Source organism: Epinephelus moara, chromosome 23 (assembly GCF_006386435.1).
Source record: "Epinephelus moara isolate mb chromosome 23, YSFRI_EMoa_1.0, whole genome shotgun sequence".
Lineage (NCBI taxonomy): Eukaryota > Metazoa > Chordata > Actinopteri > Perciformes > Serranidae > Epinephelus > Epinephelus moara.
The window spans coordinates 12,015,969-12,037,069 of record NC_065528.1 but is presented as its reverse complement, the minus strand read 5'-3'; the positions used below and the strand labels follow the sequence as shown (position 1 = coordinate 12,037,069).

At 43.0% G+C, this 21,101-nt stretch overlaps 1 protein-coding gene across 6 annotated transcripts; it reads left to right on the top strand.

The window, feature by feature from the left end:
* Positions 1-996: 996 nt before the first annotated feature.
* On the top strand, positions 997-19,291 carry trim24 (tripartite motif containing 24). 6 transcript variants are annotated; one of them, XM_050036538.1, is made up of 19 exons: positions 997-1,801; positions 2,852-2,970; positions 3,121-3,286; positions 3,779-3,908; positions 4,410-4,526; positions 4,717-4,831; positions 4,954-5,100; positions 5,272-5,386; positions 9,504-9,643; positions 10,605-10,874; positions 11,000-11,122; positions 11,242-11,389; positions 11,505-11,562; positions 13,421-13,547; positions 13,639-13,922; positions 15,068-15,179; positions 16,018-16,092; positions 17,284-17,445; positions 17,597-19,291. In XM_050036538.1, the coding sequence occupies exons 1-19, from the start codon at positions 1,528-1,530 to the stop codon at positions 18,167-18,169; spliced, it is 3,255 nt and encodes a 1,084-aa protein (XP_049892495.1). In that variant the 5' UTR covers positions 997-1,527; the 3' UTR covers positions 18,170-19,291. The 6 variants fall into 6 exon arrangements, with proteins under 6 accessions (XP_049892495.1, XP_049892498.1, XP_049892494.1 ...); XM_050036541.1 differs by having other exon boundaries at positions 998-1,801; positions 3,776-3,908; positions 10,629-10,874; XM_050036537.1 differs by having other exon boundaries at positions 998-1,801; positions 3,776-3,908.
* Positions 19,292-21,101: the final 1,810 nt, after the last annotated feature.

The following is a 21,101-nucleotide window of genomic DNA, read 5'->3' as shown; positions in this document are numbered from 1 at the left end:
TTGTAAGCATAATTAATAGCAATATACTTCAGTTTGTCTGTGTGTTTTTGTATGCAAGCGGGTCAGCTGCGGTCTGCTGACAGTCCAAAATGGCGGCGGTAGGACGAAACCATGGGCGAGTCTGTTGCTATGGGGCGTTCTATTGACCTTCGCCTCTTGGTATCCATGCTCTTTGGCCAGGCGCTGCAGTTGCTCTCCACCGACTGCACCGCCTGGCTCTCACCTGATCTAACAGCTGATTGGTTCAGATGTCGACTCAACAAGATGACGTTTTAGATAAACTACTCATTTTTGTTGAATTTTAGAGATTATGATTGTATTTGTCTGTTCTGAAGGTTTATTCTGTGAACAGAAAACATGTTGTGTGACTGATGGTGAAGTTTAGTTGTCAGAGACTGAATACATTCATCATAAACTATACAGAGTCTACTGTACTATATTAATATTGGACGGTTTAATTATTGAAGTATTTAGCAACACAGAGACTGGTGGTCAGTGGGATGTGAGGATTCTCAAAATAACATCAGATGTGAAGCCCTGACTGTATCTGACTGAGCCTTAAAGAAAGCTGTTGTCTTGTATTTTTTTTCCTCTGAAAATATTAACCTTATTGTTAAACACAGGTTATTCAGCCTGTGTAGTTGAGGGGACAGGTCAAGCTGATATGATGCTGATTTACAGGAGAATTCATATCAAATGGAGAATAAACCATGAACATAAACTACAGATCACCTGTAAAGCATTTTAATAAATTAATCTATCATAATTAAAACAACTGGAGACCGAAAACAAACTGATATATGGGTCTGATCACTTTTTTAATGAATTGACATCATTCCAGACAGGATGTAAGTGTGTCTGTGACTTCCTGTACGGACTGAAGGCTGCTGGAAACTGTCCGGAAACTGTCCGATTTCACCGCAGCTTTTTGTCACCGCCCCCCGCTGCGGCCGCCTGCTCTCGTCTACTTTTCAGGCGAGGCGCAGTTCATCTCGAACGAGCCCAGTGACACGTTACATTGTAGTTTGGCCTCAAACGGGCACCGTAGCTTTAAAGAACCGCAGTGCAGTCTGGGTAATATATGGTATGTGTTTTGAGCGAAGAGAAGGCACAGATGTTCGCGTCTCCTGCTGACATATTTGAGCTACAAAATACAATGTATGTAGCGTAATTTTAATTAAGAAGTGACTGTGCGTTGTTAGCTGTCGTCTGTTTTAATAAGAAACGCTACAAACCAATAACTTAACTATTTATTCTCTGTGGTATATTTGCACTTAAAATAAGCTACGTTGCTAACGTAGCTTCAAACGGAAAGAATTAACGGTTACACTTTAACTAAAATTGTTAAATAAACCATCTTATATGATGAAATGACTATGCTTTTAAATGTTGTAATGGATAATACTAGTTTTAACACTCCCTATCTGGCTCGGTAAGTCAGGAAATTTATAGGCTATCCTTTGTTTCCAATCGCAACGCTGTATTGATTGGTTGTCAGGATAGACAGGAAGCAGCAGGGGGGGAGAAATGGATGAAAGTGCCGAAAATGTTGACAACGACGATATCGTCATTATCGTGGAAAACGAGGCGGAAAGTTTGCCAGCCGAGGAAGAGAGGCTGAAACAGCAAGGCAACTTCGGACTCATGGACACCTGTCCTATCTGCAAGTTGAGCTTCCACAACAGAGAGCCCAAACTCCTGCCGTGTCTGCACTCCTTCTGCAAGAGGTGTCTCCCTGCCCCCTTCAGGAGTGCCGACCCGAGGCGTGACTCGCAAGGTCAAGTCGAAAACAACAAATCATGTGAGAATGTTATCTTGTAGCCACTCTCATAAAGTTTGGATTGATGTAACTGTGGCACAGTGTGATAACAAAACTGTTTATACCATGCTAGACTTGAAACAGGTTGGGCCAGCCAGCAAATATGTAGCTAAGTGAGTTTTTTTGACATTAAAGGGGAACTACACCCATTTTAATAAATCAGACCTGTTATTCTGATGGTGTAAGACAGTCAAAAAATATGAGTTAACATAAATCTCTCCTAAATCTAACAACTAGAGCACTAATACTCATATGTGATGTCAAATAGTATGTCGCTGGAGCTGCTTCATAGACAATGAATTGGGAAAGATGTTACAGATGTCACTGAGAGCATCCAGGGGAGTGTCCTGAGTGTATGTACACATTTTCTGTTGCATAACCGAGAGCACTACAATAGAATAAAGCTAATTTGGGTATAAAAAAGAAAGCAAACATTATGTGGGTCTGTAAAATCAGGGTCCCATTCATTGTCTATGGAGCAACTCAAGACTTTATACCCTATGACATCACAAGTTTGAGACTTCTTCTCTGGTTTTTAGCTTTGAGAGAGAGTAGTTCATGTTCACAAATACACAAATATTCAAATATTGCTTCAACTTTCCTAGGCTGTAGAAATAACATATTGGAATTCCTCATTCAGGCGGTGTTCCCCTTTAAGTTTAGTGTCAAGTTTGTGATTTTGCCACCCAATATGTAGGGATGGATGATGAGGGCAGTAGATAATCTAAAGTTCTTTTTGACATTGATATAATGTGATGGTAGTTTGTTGCTGTCAGAATAAGTTCACACCAGATATACTCACAAAATTGTTGCATTTAACCAATGCAAAACCAGCAAACCTCTATTTTTTTTTACATAACTTAGTCTCTAATCATTAAGTTAACACTATATCTACCTTTGTTTCTATATCATATTAAAGTCTCAAATTATTTTTCTAGTCTCGTATCGCAGAGTTTTGTGTTGTTTGAAAAAAAATTATGTAAAAATTTGTGAGCTGACATCTTCAATAGTGCATCTGGTCTCTCGCTCCAGTGGGTGCCATTCGATGTCCAGTATGCAGACAAGAATGCTGGGAGATGGACATGCTGGATAATTTCTTTGTCAAGGACTCCGCCGAGGTGCCAAGCAGCACTGTGGAGAAAACCAGCCAGGTTGGTTTCATATCTTGAACCGTAAATCTCACAACAGTTTGTTTTTTATGACATCTCTCTCTCTCTCTCTCTCTCTCTCTCTCTCTCTCTCTCGCTCTCATGACTATAGTGATTTTTTTTTTTTAATTTCTTCACTTTTGTCTTCGATAGGTGTGTATGAGCTGCGATGACAACACAGAGGCGACAGGTTACTGCGTGGAGTGTGTGGAGTTTCTGTGTGTGACATGTATTGAGGCGCACCAGAGAGTCAAGTTCACCAGGGATCACACCATACGCCAGAAGGAGGAGATGTCTCCAGGTAGTGTGTGTCATGCGCGTAAGGAAAATTACTCTGCAATTAGATTAACCTGAATCACTTTAAAAGTTTGTATGCTGTGTAGTAATGATTATGCATGGTACATACTGTACTTGATAACACTGTTAAATATTGACATAAGACAGTTCTGCAAACACCCTCAGGTATTCCAGGCTGTAGGCTATGCAATGCATTTCCTTAGTTCCTTTCACCCAGCTACAGAGACGAGGGGTGTATCATAGCTGAAAAACCCCCCACAAAAGTCACAGTTAGCAGTTGTTCAGTGAGTGTAGAGGGGCGTGGCAGCTGTTCTGAGAAGATGCCAACAGCTGTGGCGGGTTTTAACCTGCCAGATGAGTTTTGAATTGTTTAGACAAAGTGTTCTGGCAAGATGCGAGTCCTGATAATGTCTGTAAAGGTATTTTATAAAGCTGTGCAAACGTTTCAGGTGATACAAGCTGACCTTACATCTCTCTGTGTTCCTTATTTCCTCCCTCGTCTGTATCCCAGAAGCAGTAGGTATCTCTACACAGAAGCCTGTGTTCTGTGACGTCCACAAGCAGGAGCCACTGAAGCTGTTCTGTGAGACATGTGACCGACTCACCTGTAGAGACTGTCAGCTGCTGAAGCACAAGGATCACAAGTAGGCTGATTTTATTTTTCTACGATGTTGGTTTATTTATCCTCCATAAATGTGGGCACTTTACAACAGGCAGTGGTGATTGAGCTCGCAACAGTGTTGCTGATAATTTAGCAAGCCTGCTCCTGGTTTTAAGTATTAATTTTTGGTATGTGATGTTTGATAGACACAGCTGCAAGGTTTGTTTGAGGTCCTGTGTTTTTATGTCAGAAACAATTTGGTATCAGAAAAGGATAAAAAGATTAATTCAGTCATGTTATTTAGAGCATCACTGTCTTTGACGAAACAATAAGGATGGGAATCAAGAGCCAGTACCAGTCAAGAACTGGTTCCATACTGCCTGATCTGACTGCTTTTTGGTGATATCATTTTACTCTGTGTTTCACAGTGTCTTAAGTTTTTGGGCTTTATTTCGTGCTATACTCTGTTTTAAATGTGTAATGTTTATTTGTAAAGCATAAAGTTTATTATCATCATTATTATCATCATATTCTTTGTGTTCAGCTATCAGTTTTTGGAGGATGCGTACAGGAACCACAGGCAGTATCTGGAGAACATGACGCAACAGTTGCAAGAGAAAAGGAAGGCCATTGAGGAAGTGTCCAGCTGTATCAGCACTGGGTAACATTCTCCTCTACCGCTGAAACTTGACCACAGATTCTGTTCATGTCAGATGAGCATATTTGTTTGCATGGAAGATTAAGAGTGACTGTCAATATTTTATTTTATTTAATTACGTTAAAAATCATGTGCATATTGACACTGCTGCTGGGTTAATGTGAGGCACGATATTAAAATTAATTTTTCACAGACTCCAGCAAGTTGAAGAAAACCGGAAGGCTGTCACTAATGAAATAAAGAAGTCCATCTGTAACTTGATCATGGAGATCAACAGGAAGGGAAAGATTCTGGTCAACCAGCTCGAGGTATGGCTTTTGTGACATTCAGAACATTTTCTTTTTAACTTCTAATGTGTGAACATTTTTCACATTATAAGGAGAATAAGCATAAAACAAAAATGAAACCACATGCACACATTTATTCCCAGGCTCTGACGAAAGACCATGAGCTGGGTTTGAAAAAACAGCAAGACGACGTGAACTCTCTGAGCAGGCACCTGGACCATGTCATCAGCTTTACCAAATGGGCCACAGCCAGCCACAGTGGGACCGCTCTGCTGTACTGCAAGAGACTGGTGAGTGACTTAACATCAGACAGCGATTTGAATTATTTCACAGTGTACTTGCATAGACTTTATGTTGCTGGAGAAAATAAATACATCTTTACAATAGTACTTCTACAAAATCTTGCAGTACCTTAATAAAAGTGACTCCTTTTTAATTGTCCCCGTCTTTTCTTCTTCTAGATCCTTTTTCAGATTCACTACCTGATGAGAGCAAGCTGTAACCCCTCCATCGTCCCTCAGAGTTCCGTTCGCTTTCAGTGTCGCTCTGGTTTCTGGGCCACAAATGTAGACCTTGGTAAGACTAACACTTTATTTACATTCTGAGTCAAGCAGCAACTAATATTGGTTGATAACCGACTGTATGATGCTGTTATTCAGCAGTCTGATGGCCTGTGGGTAGGAGCTGTTGGTCAGTCTTGTTGTCCTGGACTTCACACTCCTGTAGCATCTGCCTGATGGCAGAAGTGTGAAGAGATTGTGCTTGGGGTGTGTTCTGTCCTTGATGATGTTGTGGGCCCTCCTGGTGACCCTGGTGTTGTTGATGTGCTGAATGGATGGGAAGGCTGCTCCTGAAATGAGTTGTGCTGTTCTTATCACACGCTAGAGGGCCTTCCTGTCCTAAGCAGTGCAGTTACCACACCAGATTGTGATGGAACTGAAACCCCATCTTGCCCCCTCCCCTCCGCTTTCTCTGCTCTGTATGTTTATAACGAGCAGGGTTAGGAAACTACCTCTGCTGTAGTGCGGGCTCTCTCAACCCCCCCCCCCAAAAAAAAAGCTACGCAGCTAGCAAATTTTTTGTTAATTAGGCTACTCAATTACTAAACTCATAGTATATATAGTATAGTAATAGTAATAGATATACACAAATAAAGCTTATTATCATATAGTTATAAAAAGACATGACAATGTTATAACACTTCTTAGTTTATTGAACTGTTCTTCAGAACAATCAGACTTTTAAGGCTAAATCTTCAAGTGCAAATAACAGCATCTTACTGAAATGAAAAACAAGTGCCCGTTTTTTAAAAACAATACAAAAATAAGACGTATAGCAAAAATCAATTCAGCAGACTCTTTTAGTGCAAATAACAGCTTGAACATCACAGCTGAAATGAAAAAAACAAGTGCCCGTCTTTTTAAACACAGGCTATACAAGGCACTTTCACATCACAAACAAATCTCCTTGAGCCTATAAAGAAATAACACGATTTATACCTGGGCAATGTCCTTGTTGCGCGCGAGAAAAACAAGCATATTCACCTTTTGAGGTTTGAGAGAGGATCAGAGTGGAGTTACAATATTTCCAGCGGCACTGAAAACTCTCTCCGATGGTGCGCTTGTTGCGCAGATGCACATGTATTTGCGGGCGACTTTGGAGAGGAGAGGAAATCTACCTTGGTTGTCGCGCCACCATGCGAGCGGGTCTGCATTGGAGTCGATGGGATCCTCCTGGAGATAGCGTGTGAGTTCGGTGTCGGCTCGAACTCTCTTGGGTATGGTTGCAAAGGTGGTTGTCTGTGGCTTCAGCAGGTCTCCAAGGGTTTTTCTTTTAGCCGCTGGTGGCATCGCTGTTTGCGCCGAGGACTGCTGTTGTACAGCAGCTGACGCACTGGCACCGCTTCCTCCGTCTTCCACATCTAATATCTCCTCAATCAGCATGCACTTTGCCTCCTCCGTGTCATCATCAAAATTTTTCCCCCGGTATCTAGGGTCCAACAAGCAGGCCTTTGCCAAAAGTTTTTGTAAGGCAGCTGGTCTGTACTTCTCCTCCAGAACACTGCACATCTTGCGCTTGATGTCCGAGGTCAGACTTCTCCTCCAGAACACTGCACATCTTGCGCTTGATGTCCGAGGTCAGAGCGGTGTCCTCATCCGATGGTTTTAAAACATCTTCAGTGAGGAGTTTCAGGACGGGTTTAATTGATGAGACGGTGACATACGTCTCACCAGAGAGCAGATCCGTAAATTCAGCAGCTGGCTTTAATGCTGCATTCACTGACTCCAAAACGGCAATGTCCTGCCAGCTGGGAATGAGCATTCACTGACTCCAAAACGGCAATGTCCTGCCAGCTGGGAATGAGAAGCTGATGCCGCCGATCGTCCACCAGAACTCTTTTTATGGCCGTGGTTTGCTCCAAGACCCGGTCCACCATTCTCTGTTTGGAGCCCCATCTTGTTGGACAGTCCTGCATGGACGAGTGATGAAAGTTAAATTATTGAACTGAAATTAGGCCGGGTACACCTGCTTAGTTTTTTTTTTAATGAATAGCCTAGGCTACATTTTAAATTATTTTTCGTTTCAGTGTTTTTTTTCCTAAACGAAAAATATTTTTACCATCTCAGAAAGCCAGCAACTTTTTTAACTCAACTGCATCAATGATTTTATTTAAAATTATTTGCATAATAAAAACCCAAACGGTCTGTCAGCCTGGTGGTTACAGTGTTATAATATATAATATAATATATAACTTCTGAAGGCTACTTTACCATTATGAGCCCGTGCTGCGGGGTTTGGAGCTCCGCTTGCGCTTTCGCTAGATCTCTTCTCTTCAGCCAGCTCTGGGAGAACGCACCCACTAAGGAGTGACAGGCCCATTGCTCGGGCTGTGCGATCCTTAACGCTTGCCATTGCGTTTGTCACTGCTAGGTGTAAATTATGTCCAAAGCAGTTCAGCCACGTCCAGCTCATTTTTTTCACTGCTGCGACAATGTTTGCCCCGTTGTCCATGGTTATGCACGCCAGCTTCCTCTCATCCAGTGACCACTCATCAAATGCACTGCGGAGAGCCTCTGCGATGTTGTCGGATGTGTGATTCTGCGGCATAAACACCGTTTCGAGGCAGCGTGATTTTAGAGTCCAGTCTGTGGTCAGGTAATGTACAGTAAGACTCATGTAAGGTGTCATATTTACGCTTGACCACATGTCAGTGGTGGCAGAAAAATAGTCCACATTTTTGAGCTCACTCTGAACCGATGCTCTGGCTGTATTGTACATTTTCGGGACAGCAGTCTCTGAGAAGTAGGTTTTCCCTGGCAACTCGTATTGCTTGTCAAATTTCTGAAGCAGCGACTTGAATGCCGGTTTCTCCACCGTGTTAAACGGCACCATCTCCTCAACCAGGTACCGTGTAACAGCATCTGTTAGGCATTTATGTCTGTCACTTCCAGTGCTGTACTTGGAAACTCGAGCAAAGGCTTCGGCGACTCCAAGTTGTCGGCTGGCACCGGCTGCTGCGCGACTCTGTGTGGGTCGTGCGGGTGGCGGCAGCCTCGCCTCTATAGCGGGATGGTAGCTTGCTAGGTGAGACTTTAAATTCGAAGTGTTTCCTCGTTTTACTTGGATCTTTTTGAGGCAGATTTTACAAATTGCCTCATCTAAATTAGCTGGTTCCCCCTTTTCATTTGGCTGAAAGCCGAAATGCTCCCAAAGGGGAGAAGTAACATTTGGCTTCGGTACAAGTGCAGCTGCCATCTCTCCCGCTCTCACTGCGTAATGTGGCGAGGTCGGGTCACGTTGGTCACGTGCGGTGGTGGCGGTGGCCCAACATGCACCGCGGTGGGCCTCTTAGTACCGCGGTGATTCATTTTTGCAGTTATCACGACAGCCCTAGTAGGCGTGAGTTTGTTGGGACCATTAAACAGCTGCTAACCAGGCAGACATTGAGCTTACCATTTGCTGGTAGTAGAGTGCCTTCAGAAACAGTCCTTAAGCTCTGCATCTGTGTAACTACTCCAACACAAGTTGTCTCATTTGGTGGGGCATCAGAGAAGAAAGGACATAAGCTGATTAGGAGGTCCTTCATTGTGAATGTCTGAGGGTGCAGTAGGTGTACTCACCCCTGTACTTAGAGCTGTCCAATTGTGATCCAGTCACCCAGGATGCATGTTAATATCAGTTGTAAACAGGGGCTATGTCATCTCAACCACAAATTCTGTCCGTCTCCGTCTTGTTTTGTGGTGACGTCATCCTACATTTTTATTTTATCTTTATTTGACAGTGTGCTGTTGAATGTAGTAAACAATATAGATTTTGTAGCTTTTGCATCTCTGTCTCCCAGCGTATTAATCTCATGTGGCCTTGACAACATTTATTTTTATCTTGTGTTATCAGTTTACATTATCATTTCCTCACCATTATCTTTTTTTTTGTTTTTTTGTTTAAACATGTGCATGTACTTAGATTGCCAACAGTCATCTTAAACAGGAACATTGAGTTTATGAGAGACTGAAAACACCTGCATGAATTTTTAATGCTGCTGTCAAACAGAAGTCACTGCTAGAATACTTTTTAGCTTGTGTGCCATTTACCGGCCATTTAAATGACAGTTTAGGTGACAAGGACAAAGAATGTGTGAAATAAAGGGTACAAGTCATGATTTAGCTTTTTAATGTTTGCTTGTTTTCTCCAGGTTCTCTGGTGGTAGAAAGAGGCCCGGGGAGGCCGCCTGTCACCAACCACCAGGCAGGTCCCAGAGCAGAAGCACCCACTGGGGCGCTCTCAGTCTCAGCTCAGCAGCGACAGAGCACGCTGGCTCAACTCCAGATGCAGGTAGGATATTCAGCGCACTCAGCATTTATGGTTATTTTGAGGCAGAGAATGTAGAAGCGAAAATCGGTGCCTGGAATCGGGCCAGATGGCTCCCGACCTCGTCTTCAACTTCTCTTCAAGATCGTCCTCTGTGTTGACTTTAGTAGTTTAGGTTCAGTTGGCTAACACTTAGAGAAACACTGGAGTCAAATAGAATCTGGTGCAATCGAGTTTAATGTGTCCACAAGCTTCAACACATACAACTCATGAGTCAGGCTCCAGAGCAAGACTGAAGTTTCACTTTCTGCGCTCTCCCTTTTATGCCGGTGAAGATTCGAGAGAATCTCCACCCTTTTCCTTTAGTCCTTCCTACCTGCATTCGAACCTATTGGTGGCAGGTCTTTTTCTTTTTAGCCCTTTTCCATCTGGTCCAAATCTTTTGGTGGCAGGCCCCTTGGGCCCTTGTCCAAACATGACCTAATGGTGTAATCCCTGGGCCTGGCAATCCCCAAATCCTCCCACCATTAGGTTCGAGCCTGGTTTCACTTTATTTTTTAAAAACATATGAAACCTGGGGACTTTCTCTATACAATCCCCTGTGCTTTCATGCAATGTGAACTTTTAAGTGTGTGTCATGCAATACAAACGTTAGAGTGTGTGTGTGTGTGTGTTATTATTAGACAGTACATGGTGTGGTATATGTGTGCTCTTCAATATGTGAATACATAACCTTGTGTTATGACTACGTAGGCTTGTATAACAGTATTTTGTCACACATAGATGCATAACAAACAGTTTTAAAGGAACTTGTACGTGAAACATTGTTATATGAACTTTACTCTTAATCAACTTATGCAGTATAACACCTTTACCTGATTAAGGATTAAATCTTACACTACAAGAAGCATAAAAAACACAAAGCCATTGTCCTTGTCAAATTTGTTAACGCTATGCATTTATTTTCCATTTATTTCATTGATAGACATCTGTTATTCCTCTGTCCAAGGTGGACAAGCTCTCCCAGCAACCCCACAGGCAGCCCCCGCCCAACCACTGGTCCTGGTACCAAAATGTCAGGCTCCCAGGCCCCACTGGCCCTCCACCCCCAACCAGACCCATCCACGGAGGGTCCTCCCCCTCCCAAGGCCCCCCCAGCATGGTACAGCCGGGACGCAGATACAGCAGCTCCCACCCCAACACTAGAAGCCCTACATCATCCATGCTTCACAATACAGGATTCCCACCTGCTCAGGTACGTTAATGCAGGTAGAAAGATGAGATTAGTGCGTGTGATTGCATGTTCTAATAACACCCACTGTTTCCAGCTTCAATCAGACGAATTATAGTTCTTTCCACTACATTTCTTTCTACATCTAGTCTCTGAGAGAGCTGATCCATAGCTCCAACTTCCCTCCTAAACCCATGGATGTGTCCCAGGGTACGTCGCGCTACCCACAGCCTTTGTCTGCCGGAGCAGCTACACAGGCATCACTACATCAGGTTAGTAGGAGAGAAGACTGGAGAGTGGACCTATGAAGTCTCCTGCTACTTGGGCTTGTTCTGTATAACTATTTATAAAGCAATTAACTACATGCTGTTTTGTTTTTTGTGTCCTAAAGCGGGGCCTAGCAGAGCCCTCCTTCCTGAAGAGGAGTGAGGCTGGTGGATCTGTCCCCTCCATCACCATCTCTATTCCCAAACCCACCTTCGCTCCAAGTCTAGCATCAGCAACTGCAGACAAAACAAGCGCAGTCAATCACATAGCAGGTTATTATCACTGATGTGCCCTGAAGAGCCTATTCTGTGTGAGAATTAGTCTTAAATCAAGCTTTTCATCATGACTTCTAAACCTTAAAAGCTGTTTTTTTTCTGCTTTGTCAAGTTCAAGCAAGGCAGAACTCACCGATGGCCAAACCGTCTTCTTCAGACAGAAGCACAGGGTAAGAAAAGATCCAAAAATCTGCACTCCCACAGTTTATCTTTTATGATTGTTTAAATATTTAGCCTCTGTTCTGTCTCTGGCAGAGATTAAGACTAATCTTTTTCCTTTATGTTGTTTTGACTATATGCTTGTTAAGTAGATAGATGCGTGGGAAGTGTTACGTGCTGCTTTTGATATTTGATTAAAAGCCTACGCACGACACTAAAATGACTTTAAATGGTGTCATGTTTTGACAGCAGTTGTCTGTAATCACTCTTCAGTCTTACACTCTACTTCTTCTACCTTGGAAGATATTTGGTACTAGATATTTGGTTCTTTCAAATACCTGTCTTTAATTAGTTAACATAGTGAATACATAACATGAGTTAATATATCTAATAAGTACACCATGCCCCTATTACACATGTCACTATTAAGCTACAGAGGAGCGACTGTAGAGAGCTCTGAGGACTCTCTGTCAGACAGCGGTGAGGTATTGTATAGCGTTATGACTTGGGGAAGGAATGATTTCCTGTATCGGTCCCTGTATCAGTCTGTTGGAGAAAGAGCTCCGCTGTATGTCCGGTGTGTGGTGAAGAGGGTGGTCAAGATTATCCATGATGGATAACTGTTCAATGTCGGGCGGGCATGACCCAGAGTCATACTGAAAGTCTGTGGTGTACAAGGTGAAAAGGAAAGGAGCCAGAACAGTCCCCTGTGGAACTCCTTTGCTACTCACCACCATGTCAGACAGGACTCTGCCCAGTCAGACAAACTGTGGTCTGTCTGTCAGGTGGTCAGTAATCCAGGAAATTATGGATGTGTCGACCCTCATCGCCTGTGGCTTCTCCCTCAGTAGCAGTGGCTGGATAGTGTTGATTGCACTGAGTAAATCAAAGAATGGGATTCTTGTCGCAGTGCTGTAGGGTCCATCCAGGGGTGAAGGAGCTCGTCACAGAAGGTAGCCAAGACCAGCCTCTCCAGCACCTTCATCATGTGAGATGTGAGGGCAACCGGTCGGTAGTCGTAGAGGCCAGATGATGTTGACTTCTTGGGGACTGAAACAAGCTAGGACGTCTTCCACAGCACCATTACTCTCTCCTGGCTCAGGCTCAGGTTGAAGAGATGCTGCAGAACCAGCTGTCTTCTAACCTGACCTGTAGTGACAGTCATGTGGGGGAGGGTGCATGTTGTTTTCTCTGTTGAGCAGGAGGGGGAAGGGTGCTGCAGAGGCGGTGTGTCGGGTGTATGGAGGTCTAGGTGTGTGTGGGCGGTGGAGGAGACAGCAGAGGGCTGTGAACTAAACCTATTGAAGAAACAGTTCAGCTCGTTAGCCTTCTGCTGTTTGTCTGTTGTAACCTTGAACGCAGTGATCTCCTTCATTCCAGTCCACACATCCCTCACATTGTTGTGTTGGAGCTTGGCCTCCAGCTTCCTCCTGTAGGAGTCCTTGCTGTCTCAGTCATCACTGCTGCACTGTTGCATTTGTCCAGTCTTATTCCATCTCATCCTCAAAGGGAGTAAAAATAACCATCGCCAATCAACATCCCATATACATGTAAATCACATGTGATAGTATCCTTATTCCACATATGTACATTTAAGACAGTAATACAAAGCAGATAAATACAGCAAAGAAATCAAGAAATAATTAATCCGAACCAGGAGTTCACACATGGCACATCATGGGAGAGGTTTCAGTTAGTTGCAACCTGCAAACCTCACTACTAGATGGCCCTAAACCTTACACACTGCTGATTTAAAAACACTCTCTGGTCTTCCAAACCAGTTCATGCAAACAAAGCCAGTGTCCTTTTCTTTTCTTTTTTTAAACGTTATCATGGTCACAATCTTCCCTTCCACTCTTTTTGTTGAAGGACGACCACCTGGAGGCCGACTTCTGAGCCTCCATCCGCCCCCTCAGCCAAGCGACGAAGACGGTCGTCCCCAGGGCCAGTCATCGTCATCAAGGATGAACCAGAGGATGAGGACGAAGTTCGATTTGTAAGAGAATTACCAGGGTTACATAAGTCTAGAATTGTGTTTCTCCAAGTTATTGTATTAAACTGTACAGCCACATTTTCTCTTCCTACAGGTGCAGTCCAGCCTGCCGGACAGCAGCACCGGGGCTAAGTCAAAGCCTCGGCAGCAGCAGAAAGTGTCCGTCTCAGTCCCAGTCCCTGGATCGGAGTCAGGGAAAGAGCAGCGCCCGCAGCCCGCAGCACAGCCGCAGTCTGAAAAGACAGCAGAGCCGGAGGAAGATCCGAATGAGGACTGGTGCGCCGTCTGTCAGAACGGAGGAGAGCTGCTCTGCTGCGACAAGTGTCCCAAAGTTTTTCATCTGGCCTGCCACATTCCCGCTCTGAATGAATCCCCTAGGTGACACTTGTCTCTCAACACTACAGTTGCACAATTAAATGATGATTCAAATGTTGTTTGACACATGAATAAATATGAAGCTGCTGTGGAGACTGTCTACATTTTATCCTAGATTTGATATACCAGCCCTAACTACTGTAATACTACTTTAATATTTTCTGTAATCTGAAGCATTCTAACATAAAGTGCTATTAATTAATTATTCTATCAACATTATTGAAGAGACTATGTGGTGCTCACTCTTACTTTGCCTTTAACTATTGGCTTTACTACCATGTTATTTTCGAAGTCTTTATTATTTTATGATAGTATGAATATTCATCTTTAAATTGTATTTTATTGCAGGGGCAATATTATTTTTTGTTATTGAGAGCTTTTTTTTACTGAGTGATGACACAACTGAAAAGCATGGTAAACAAATTAAGGAAAATATTAAACCCCAAAAACATTTATGGGACTTTTTGTGATATTGTACTACAATTCTTGCATCTCTTGTTGTCAGACTCAAACAGTACTGCACCAGGTTATATGTCAGAAATTTTGGACATCGTATATAATAATATGTACAGTATATAATCCTTTAAAATACTTTTTAAAGGAGCGCTACATGACATTCAGAACATAAATATGACCGCAAACAACTATGTGTAATTTAAAGATACAGCAAATAGAGATTGTGCATGTTAGCCCCTCTGTGTGTCTAAATGTCGCTGCTCGGTGCTGCACTCATACAGCTGTTATGGCTGATAATGCCGTCCTGACCCTTGGTGGCAAAATGGCGAAGTGGCATAACGCCCGCTCTCTGGTTTCCCCTCACGTGTTGCAGTTGCTAGTACTGTTTGCGCTGTTAGCATTGTAGCTGCTTGCCACCTTCATGTTGAGAACCGTGTGCAGACAATCCCGGCTCAGATTCAAAATCTTATGTATGCTCTGAATGTCATATACAGCCTCTTTAAAAAAAATTTTTTTGGCTGTGAAATTGGATGATGGGATTCTGACAACCTGTTCACCAGGTCTTTTTGATGGCTAACATTGGCTGCCATCAAGGCGGGGACAGACAGTACAGGCTTGATAATATGTAGCAGAAGTTGGCCAATCAAAGCATCTGTCCTAACAGCTTCTCCTGTCCTGATGTGTCTCTGCAGTGGGGAGTGGTTCTGTTCGCTCTGCCGAGACCTCAACTCGCCTGAGATGGAGTACGACTGTGACAGCAAGGACGACAAATTCTCTGAAGGATTCCCACCTGTTGAAAGAAGGGTATGCTCACTTATCTGTTATTCATGTTTCTGTGCATGATATTCATCAATACTTAAGTGTATTCGTTCTGTTTTTATAGTCATTGGACCTCAGTCACCAATATCTTTCTGATTTTTTTCTGAAATTGGCTCCTAAGAAAGGCCTTAAGGAAATTCTGTCATATTCATGACGTGTACTCAAACAGCAGAATTGTTCACACAATGTTCTTGTCGTGATAAATCCCATTGTCCTTGTAAAATGAAAGGGCATGCCAGTTTATCCTTATTAGTATGGGCAAATGCCCCCCAAATCCCATCAAAGTGCATGCAGCTGCAGGGCCGTGTGCACACAGAAATCCAAAAAGAGAAGTTGAGATAATTAAATCAAGAATGCCTAAATGAAAGTAGAGGGTGGAGCGCTGGGCTTCAAACGTAAGAAAATGTCATTAGTTCTGAAGTGGAGGTACGTCTGCAAGAGCTGAAACTTAAATGAGCTGTCATGTTTAGTAGCATCAAGAGTGGATATAGAATAAAAAAGAAAGATGCATGGGCTGCTGTTACTTGTTCAGTGAGTGCCGTATCCGGAGAAGGGCACACAATTGACAAGTGAAAAAGAAATGTTTCGAACTCAAATCTGAAATCCTAAGATCAAATCCCAAATTAGAAGACATTGGTAAATGTCAAAATCTTTGTGACAAGTGGGTTTTAAGACGAAATGTCTTCTCTTGGTGAATAAGGCTTGTTCTTTTCACTGTTTCCCATCAAACAGATTTCATCTCCTTGAGAAAGACAGTTGTCTCTTCATGACATGATCAGTTAAATGTCTGATGTCTAATGCGTCTTCTTTCTTTAATATGCAGAGGTGTGAGAGGCTGCTCCTACGTCTGTTCTGCAATGACTTCAGCACTGACTTCCAGCAGCCTGCCACTCCATCAGTAAGTAACTCTATTAAGTAGTTTGTCAGTAAAGTAAAAGCTGTGCATCGTAAGTGCTATATCATAGGCAACTAGACTTGCTTGAGTTTCTTGAAAATGCTTCGCCCTTCATCCAAGAGGCTTCCTCAGTTCTAACTGACTGGTGCGGAGTCGCAGGCTATAAACTCCGTGTGGGTGTGAACCCCTACAGAGTCATTGAGGTCACATGTGAGCGCTGAGTTTCAGAGTCAACTTCTTCAAGAAACTCAAGCAAGTCCAGTTGCCTACGAATAATCACTTATGATTACCATGACCTGGATGACTGAGAATCTTCACCGCCCCCATACACACACACACACACACACACACACACACACACACACACGCATACAGTGTTAACTGTTTCAAGCCTAATACAAACCTCTGTACTCCCCCAGTGGCAACCCATACAGTGGGCTTATAGATGGTCCCTACCGTCTCTCTCTTATCCTCTCGAAAGTAATTGAAAAGTGACGTAATTTGAAGTTTTTTCCACCTGACTCTTTATGAAGTTGGACCAAATATCAATTAAACATTTGGTCTCCTCTCCTCATGTGCTATCAGAGCTCATTTTGTTTTTTTGTGTTGTCTTTGGCAACAACCGTCAGCTCTAAGCACATCCACCCTCACTCTTATTGATATGCCCACTCACTACAATCTGAGTTATGCCTTAATGCAGCTACGACACTTGTGTGATGACAGTAGCCCGTAGGACTTCCTGTAATTGGTCCAGAAATTCAAAACATCCAAAAAAAAAAACCTGTTTTCACACCAGAAACAAAGCAATTTGACGGCTTATTTGACGGCTATTTGATCCAAATCGTGGTCAGGGGGAAGTTTCATACATGTAATTTTGGTTTGGATCAAACTGAAATGTCCAAAAGTCTGGACCAAACAAGGTGGGTGGGAAAGGGCCCTTAAGGCTGGCCCCATGTATATGAGACATGGATCACTCCATCAGGCCAGTTTGGAGAAGAGAGTTGGCCCACTGTTGCCAAGTCAAGGAATGTGGTGATTACTGCCTTCAGGGTGACATTTTCTTGGCTGTAGTGACACCAGCCTGTAGAGAACATCTCTACTGCAAAGACAAATCTGAAAATCCTAACTTTAAGCATGTCACCTAAAGTGAGAGATATTTGCTTCCAGAATCTAATCACACTTTTTCTAATGTAGGAGACAAGAAGGTACAAAGAGCTGATCAAGACCCCAATGGATCTGTCAATAGTCAAGAAGAGATTGGAGTCAAAGTCAAAGGACGGTGAATGTTACGGAGATCCAGAGGGGTTTGTCGCAGACGTCAGGCTGATATTTTTCAACTGTGCAAAGTACTACAAGGTAAACAGCACTTTATATGAAACATCTCTTTTGTTATATTAACCAGTTTTCTTCAAAATCATTGCTTTCTTGAACCTAAAGTTGAGTTTTACTTAAGATGAATTATCAGTTATTCATGCTCTTTAATTTTCTCTTCTATTTCTGTGTACAGGCGACGTCAGAGGTGGGGAGCGCCGGCTTGTACTTGGAGGACTACTTTGAGGAACAGTTGAAACTCGTCTACCCAGATAAGGTCTTCCCTGGAGGGAGGGAAGAGCAGATGATCCCGCCTTTGGAGGACGAGATAGACGAGGAGGAAGAGATGATGGACGAAGGCATGGCTCCCATCGATGACGATAAACCGCAGAGTCCTGCAGAAAAAGGAATCCCCCCTGTGGAGGAAGACTTGCCTCCTCTGGAAGAAGCGACAGCCCTGGCAGAGGAGGAAAAGTTAGGAACGGAGGAGAAGGCGACGGATGCCAGTGAAAAAGGGATGGATGAGGAGGCAGCAGCTGCTGAGGGAGAAGCGCTTCCTGCAGAGGGGGCGAAGCAGGACAAGAAGACTCCTGTGAAGGACACGGAGAGCTCTCCAGATGCTGATAACAAAACGAGAGACAAAGTAGCTCCCAGCTCCCTGAAAGAGGAGAGCCAACAGCTCCCTACGGACACGACTGTGGATCCGCCTGAAGCCCAGGAGAAGGAGTCAGCTCCTCCTGAGCCAGCCAAAGAGGAGGAGGAGGGATAGACGAGGGAGAGAAACTGTAGACAAGATGGATGATTTCAGTCTTCCACAGAAGTGGCCCCAGTGGGGACCGACATTTGCTGCAATTAGACAATTTTTTCTAACATGTTATATTTGCAATAGGAAAAATGTACTGCTTTACTAAATACGTATTTAGTAGCAGTCATGCTGTAGATGCACAACAAAGGGAGTAAATAAGCTTTTTTAGTGTGTTTTTGCTGGACAGAAGTTACAATTTTACTGTAACATAGAACGTTATTTTCTGTGACGACGACACCGAAAAGCACACAAACGATATTCTGTGTTGATAGGATCATATGTAAGTTATTATCATCAAGATAAGAAAACAAGATTTGGGATTAGTAATGCATGCAAGACGTCTTAATATAGGTAGTAACACCTCCATTTTTGTGTTCATAGACTTTGGCTAACTTGTACTAGCCATTTAACTCTTAAACAAATGGTTTTACTGCAATAGTGTACTTTTTTATTTTATTAGTATTGTATTAATGCTATGTATGCAACATATAAGGCTGCTGTATGTAAAAAAATGGCATTAATAATGTGCTGCTTAGTTGTTTAATAACAAAAATGAATTGCCACAACTGTGATTTCATTCTTGTGATGCCAGTTTGAGGCCTCTTATCCCCCCAAATCCCAACAATGTTTTATCATACAGCAGCCTTGTTGGTTTTTATCAGGAGAACAATTCCTCAGACTGTACTGTTATCACTCTTAGATAACTCGGAGACATGATTATCACTTTCTCATCATGAGCCTCTGACAACGACACTTTTTCCCAAACTGTGTCCTTACCCTTCTACAGCATGATTACTTTTACTTAAGATAAAGCCTTATTGTTTCAGCAAGAAGAAAATTCCTCTTTCCGTTCACTAAACCCTCCTGTATGGCCATCAGCTCATTTGAGGAGAGACGAGTTAGTCCAAAACTTGACACTTCAGCTTCAATATTGAGAATTTTGTACAATATCATTGCTTTTATTATTTATTGAAGATACACAGGACCTGTAAATGAACTCTGCGAACAATGTTGAGCATTAAAAAATACCTGCATTTACAATATTTGTAATAAACAGGGTTAGATGTAGATCTGACTTTTGCTTTGCTCCCACCATTGTCATCTGTGGTCTTTTTTAATGTAAGATGCTGCACACTGTAAAAACTAAGTGGTTCTCTAACGAGATCTGAACCCCTAAAATGGGTGACAAGATGATTGAAGTGGAAACCAAAAACATTTCCCCTCCCAGCGGTTACAGTGCGTATTGTTGTTAGCTTTGCTGTTGCATTGCGTTCCATTTTCATCAGAGCCCTAGCAACTACCAGCAACATGGGACACACTGTCTTTAGTTTTCCACAGTTACCTCAGTTGTTCCACTGTTCACCCAACCCAGTCTCAGAAATTTACAAAATGACTACGGCCTCCTTACACTCGTGAAGTGCAGGCAGCACAGAAACAGTGCAAAGAAAAAGTCAGTCAGGAGTCTTTGTTGTGATGGACACACAAATTCCCTGGGTTAATGACATCACGCAGTGGGCGGTGGTTAATGTTACAAACCCATAGGTAGAATTAAGAGCAAGAAAGTCCACGTAGAGAGTAGGTCATGGTGGTGGATGGGTCAAACAAACATAGGACTTTTACTTGGGAGTCGACTGCGTTTTGTTTGAAACTAAAAGTTAGCAATAACTTCCTTTAACTTTACGCTCGTACATCTTTTACATCAGTGGTTCCTCAACTTGTGGGTCGTGGGTCCACTCCGAATTGACCGCAAGTGACTCACAAACATGTCTAGTTTTTATTTTGAAGTGTCATTTCCCGCTATCAAGTGAGTGAATAACGGACAGCTACTTGACAGAAACGGCAAACTAGCTCGACAACATGGCCAAATGCAAGTATGATGCTGAATGTATTAAACCGTGCAGACCTTGAACTAATGACGTAGGAGAAATCTGGACCCCATAGCTGGACTAGTTGGGAACCACTGTTTTACATAGTTACGTCATGTTATGTGATGTACTTAGATCTCTTGACAACATTCTTGTGTCTTTTATGTAACAGTCATAGTTATTTTAACTGAAAACAATGTTATTTTAACACCAAATGAAATACTTTTGGTGTTTAAACTCAGCCGTGCCAACCTATATGTAACAAACACACTTATTTGAACTGAAGACAGGATCTAAACCTTCTAAATCTTACCGAGACGTTTTGATGCCTGAACTCGGCTGAGTAACCACCATGTTATGCGGTGTTGAGAGGTTGTGGGCATTTCACGAATTTCTGAGAGATTACGCTGGTCCGCCATTTCCCCTACAGGGTTAAGAACTTATGTTGATACTCTTTGGTGACTGGGGATAGCCACTGATAGCTACTATGGAAAACAAAAGTGCCATCTTCTTCCTGCTTTGGTTGCGCAATGGGAGCCTGGTCTTACTCCAAAGTCATCGGAATCTGTGCTTGGACAGTGACTTGCGGCGCATGAGACCAACAAAAAAAGCCATCCTTTAACGTCGGCATGATACGCGGCCGGTTGCCATTATATGCTGGGACAGGTACGAAAGTTAAGGCGTGGAAAGTCTGACTGGGGCAGGCGGGAGGGGTGGTGGATGGGTCCAGCAAATGCCGACCTTCACCCGAGAGAGCGGTGTTCACATCCCGTAAGATTCTAAAACCAAACCCTGTTATTTTTTCCTAAACCTAACCACGTGCTTTTGTTGACTTACTTACTTGACTTAAACCCTTTTGCTCCTTGAGGAGCATAGGTCATTCACGAACTTTCTCCAGCTGGTTCAGTGTTGGGCGATCTTCTGTGCTTCCTACCAGGATGTTCTTGATTTCTTGAGTTCTGCTTCGACAGACCTTCCCCAGGTGTTGTTTGGTCTTCCTGGCTGTCTTTTCCCCTTGTGGGTTCCAGGAT

Excerpts from the sequence above, each read along its gene's own strand:
- trim24 (XM_050036537.1), top strand. The coding sequence starts at position 1,528 with ATGGATGAAAGTGCCGAAAATGTTGACAACGACGATATCGTCATTATC. Across the intron at positions 3,287-3,775 it reads AGGTAGTGTGTGTCATGCGC|AAGCAGTAGGTATCTCTACA; the intron begins GTAAGGAAAATT and ends TCTGTATCCCAG. Across the intron at positions 10,875-10,999 it reads CAGGATTCCCACCTGCTCAG|TCTCTGAGAGAGCTGATCCA; the intron begins GTACGTTAATGC and ends TTCTACATCTAG.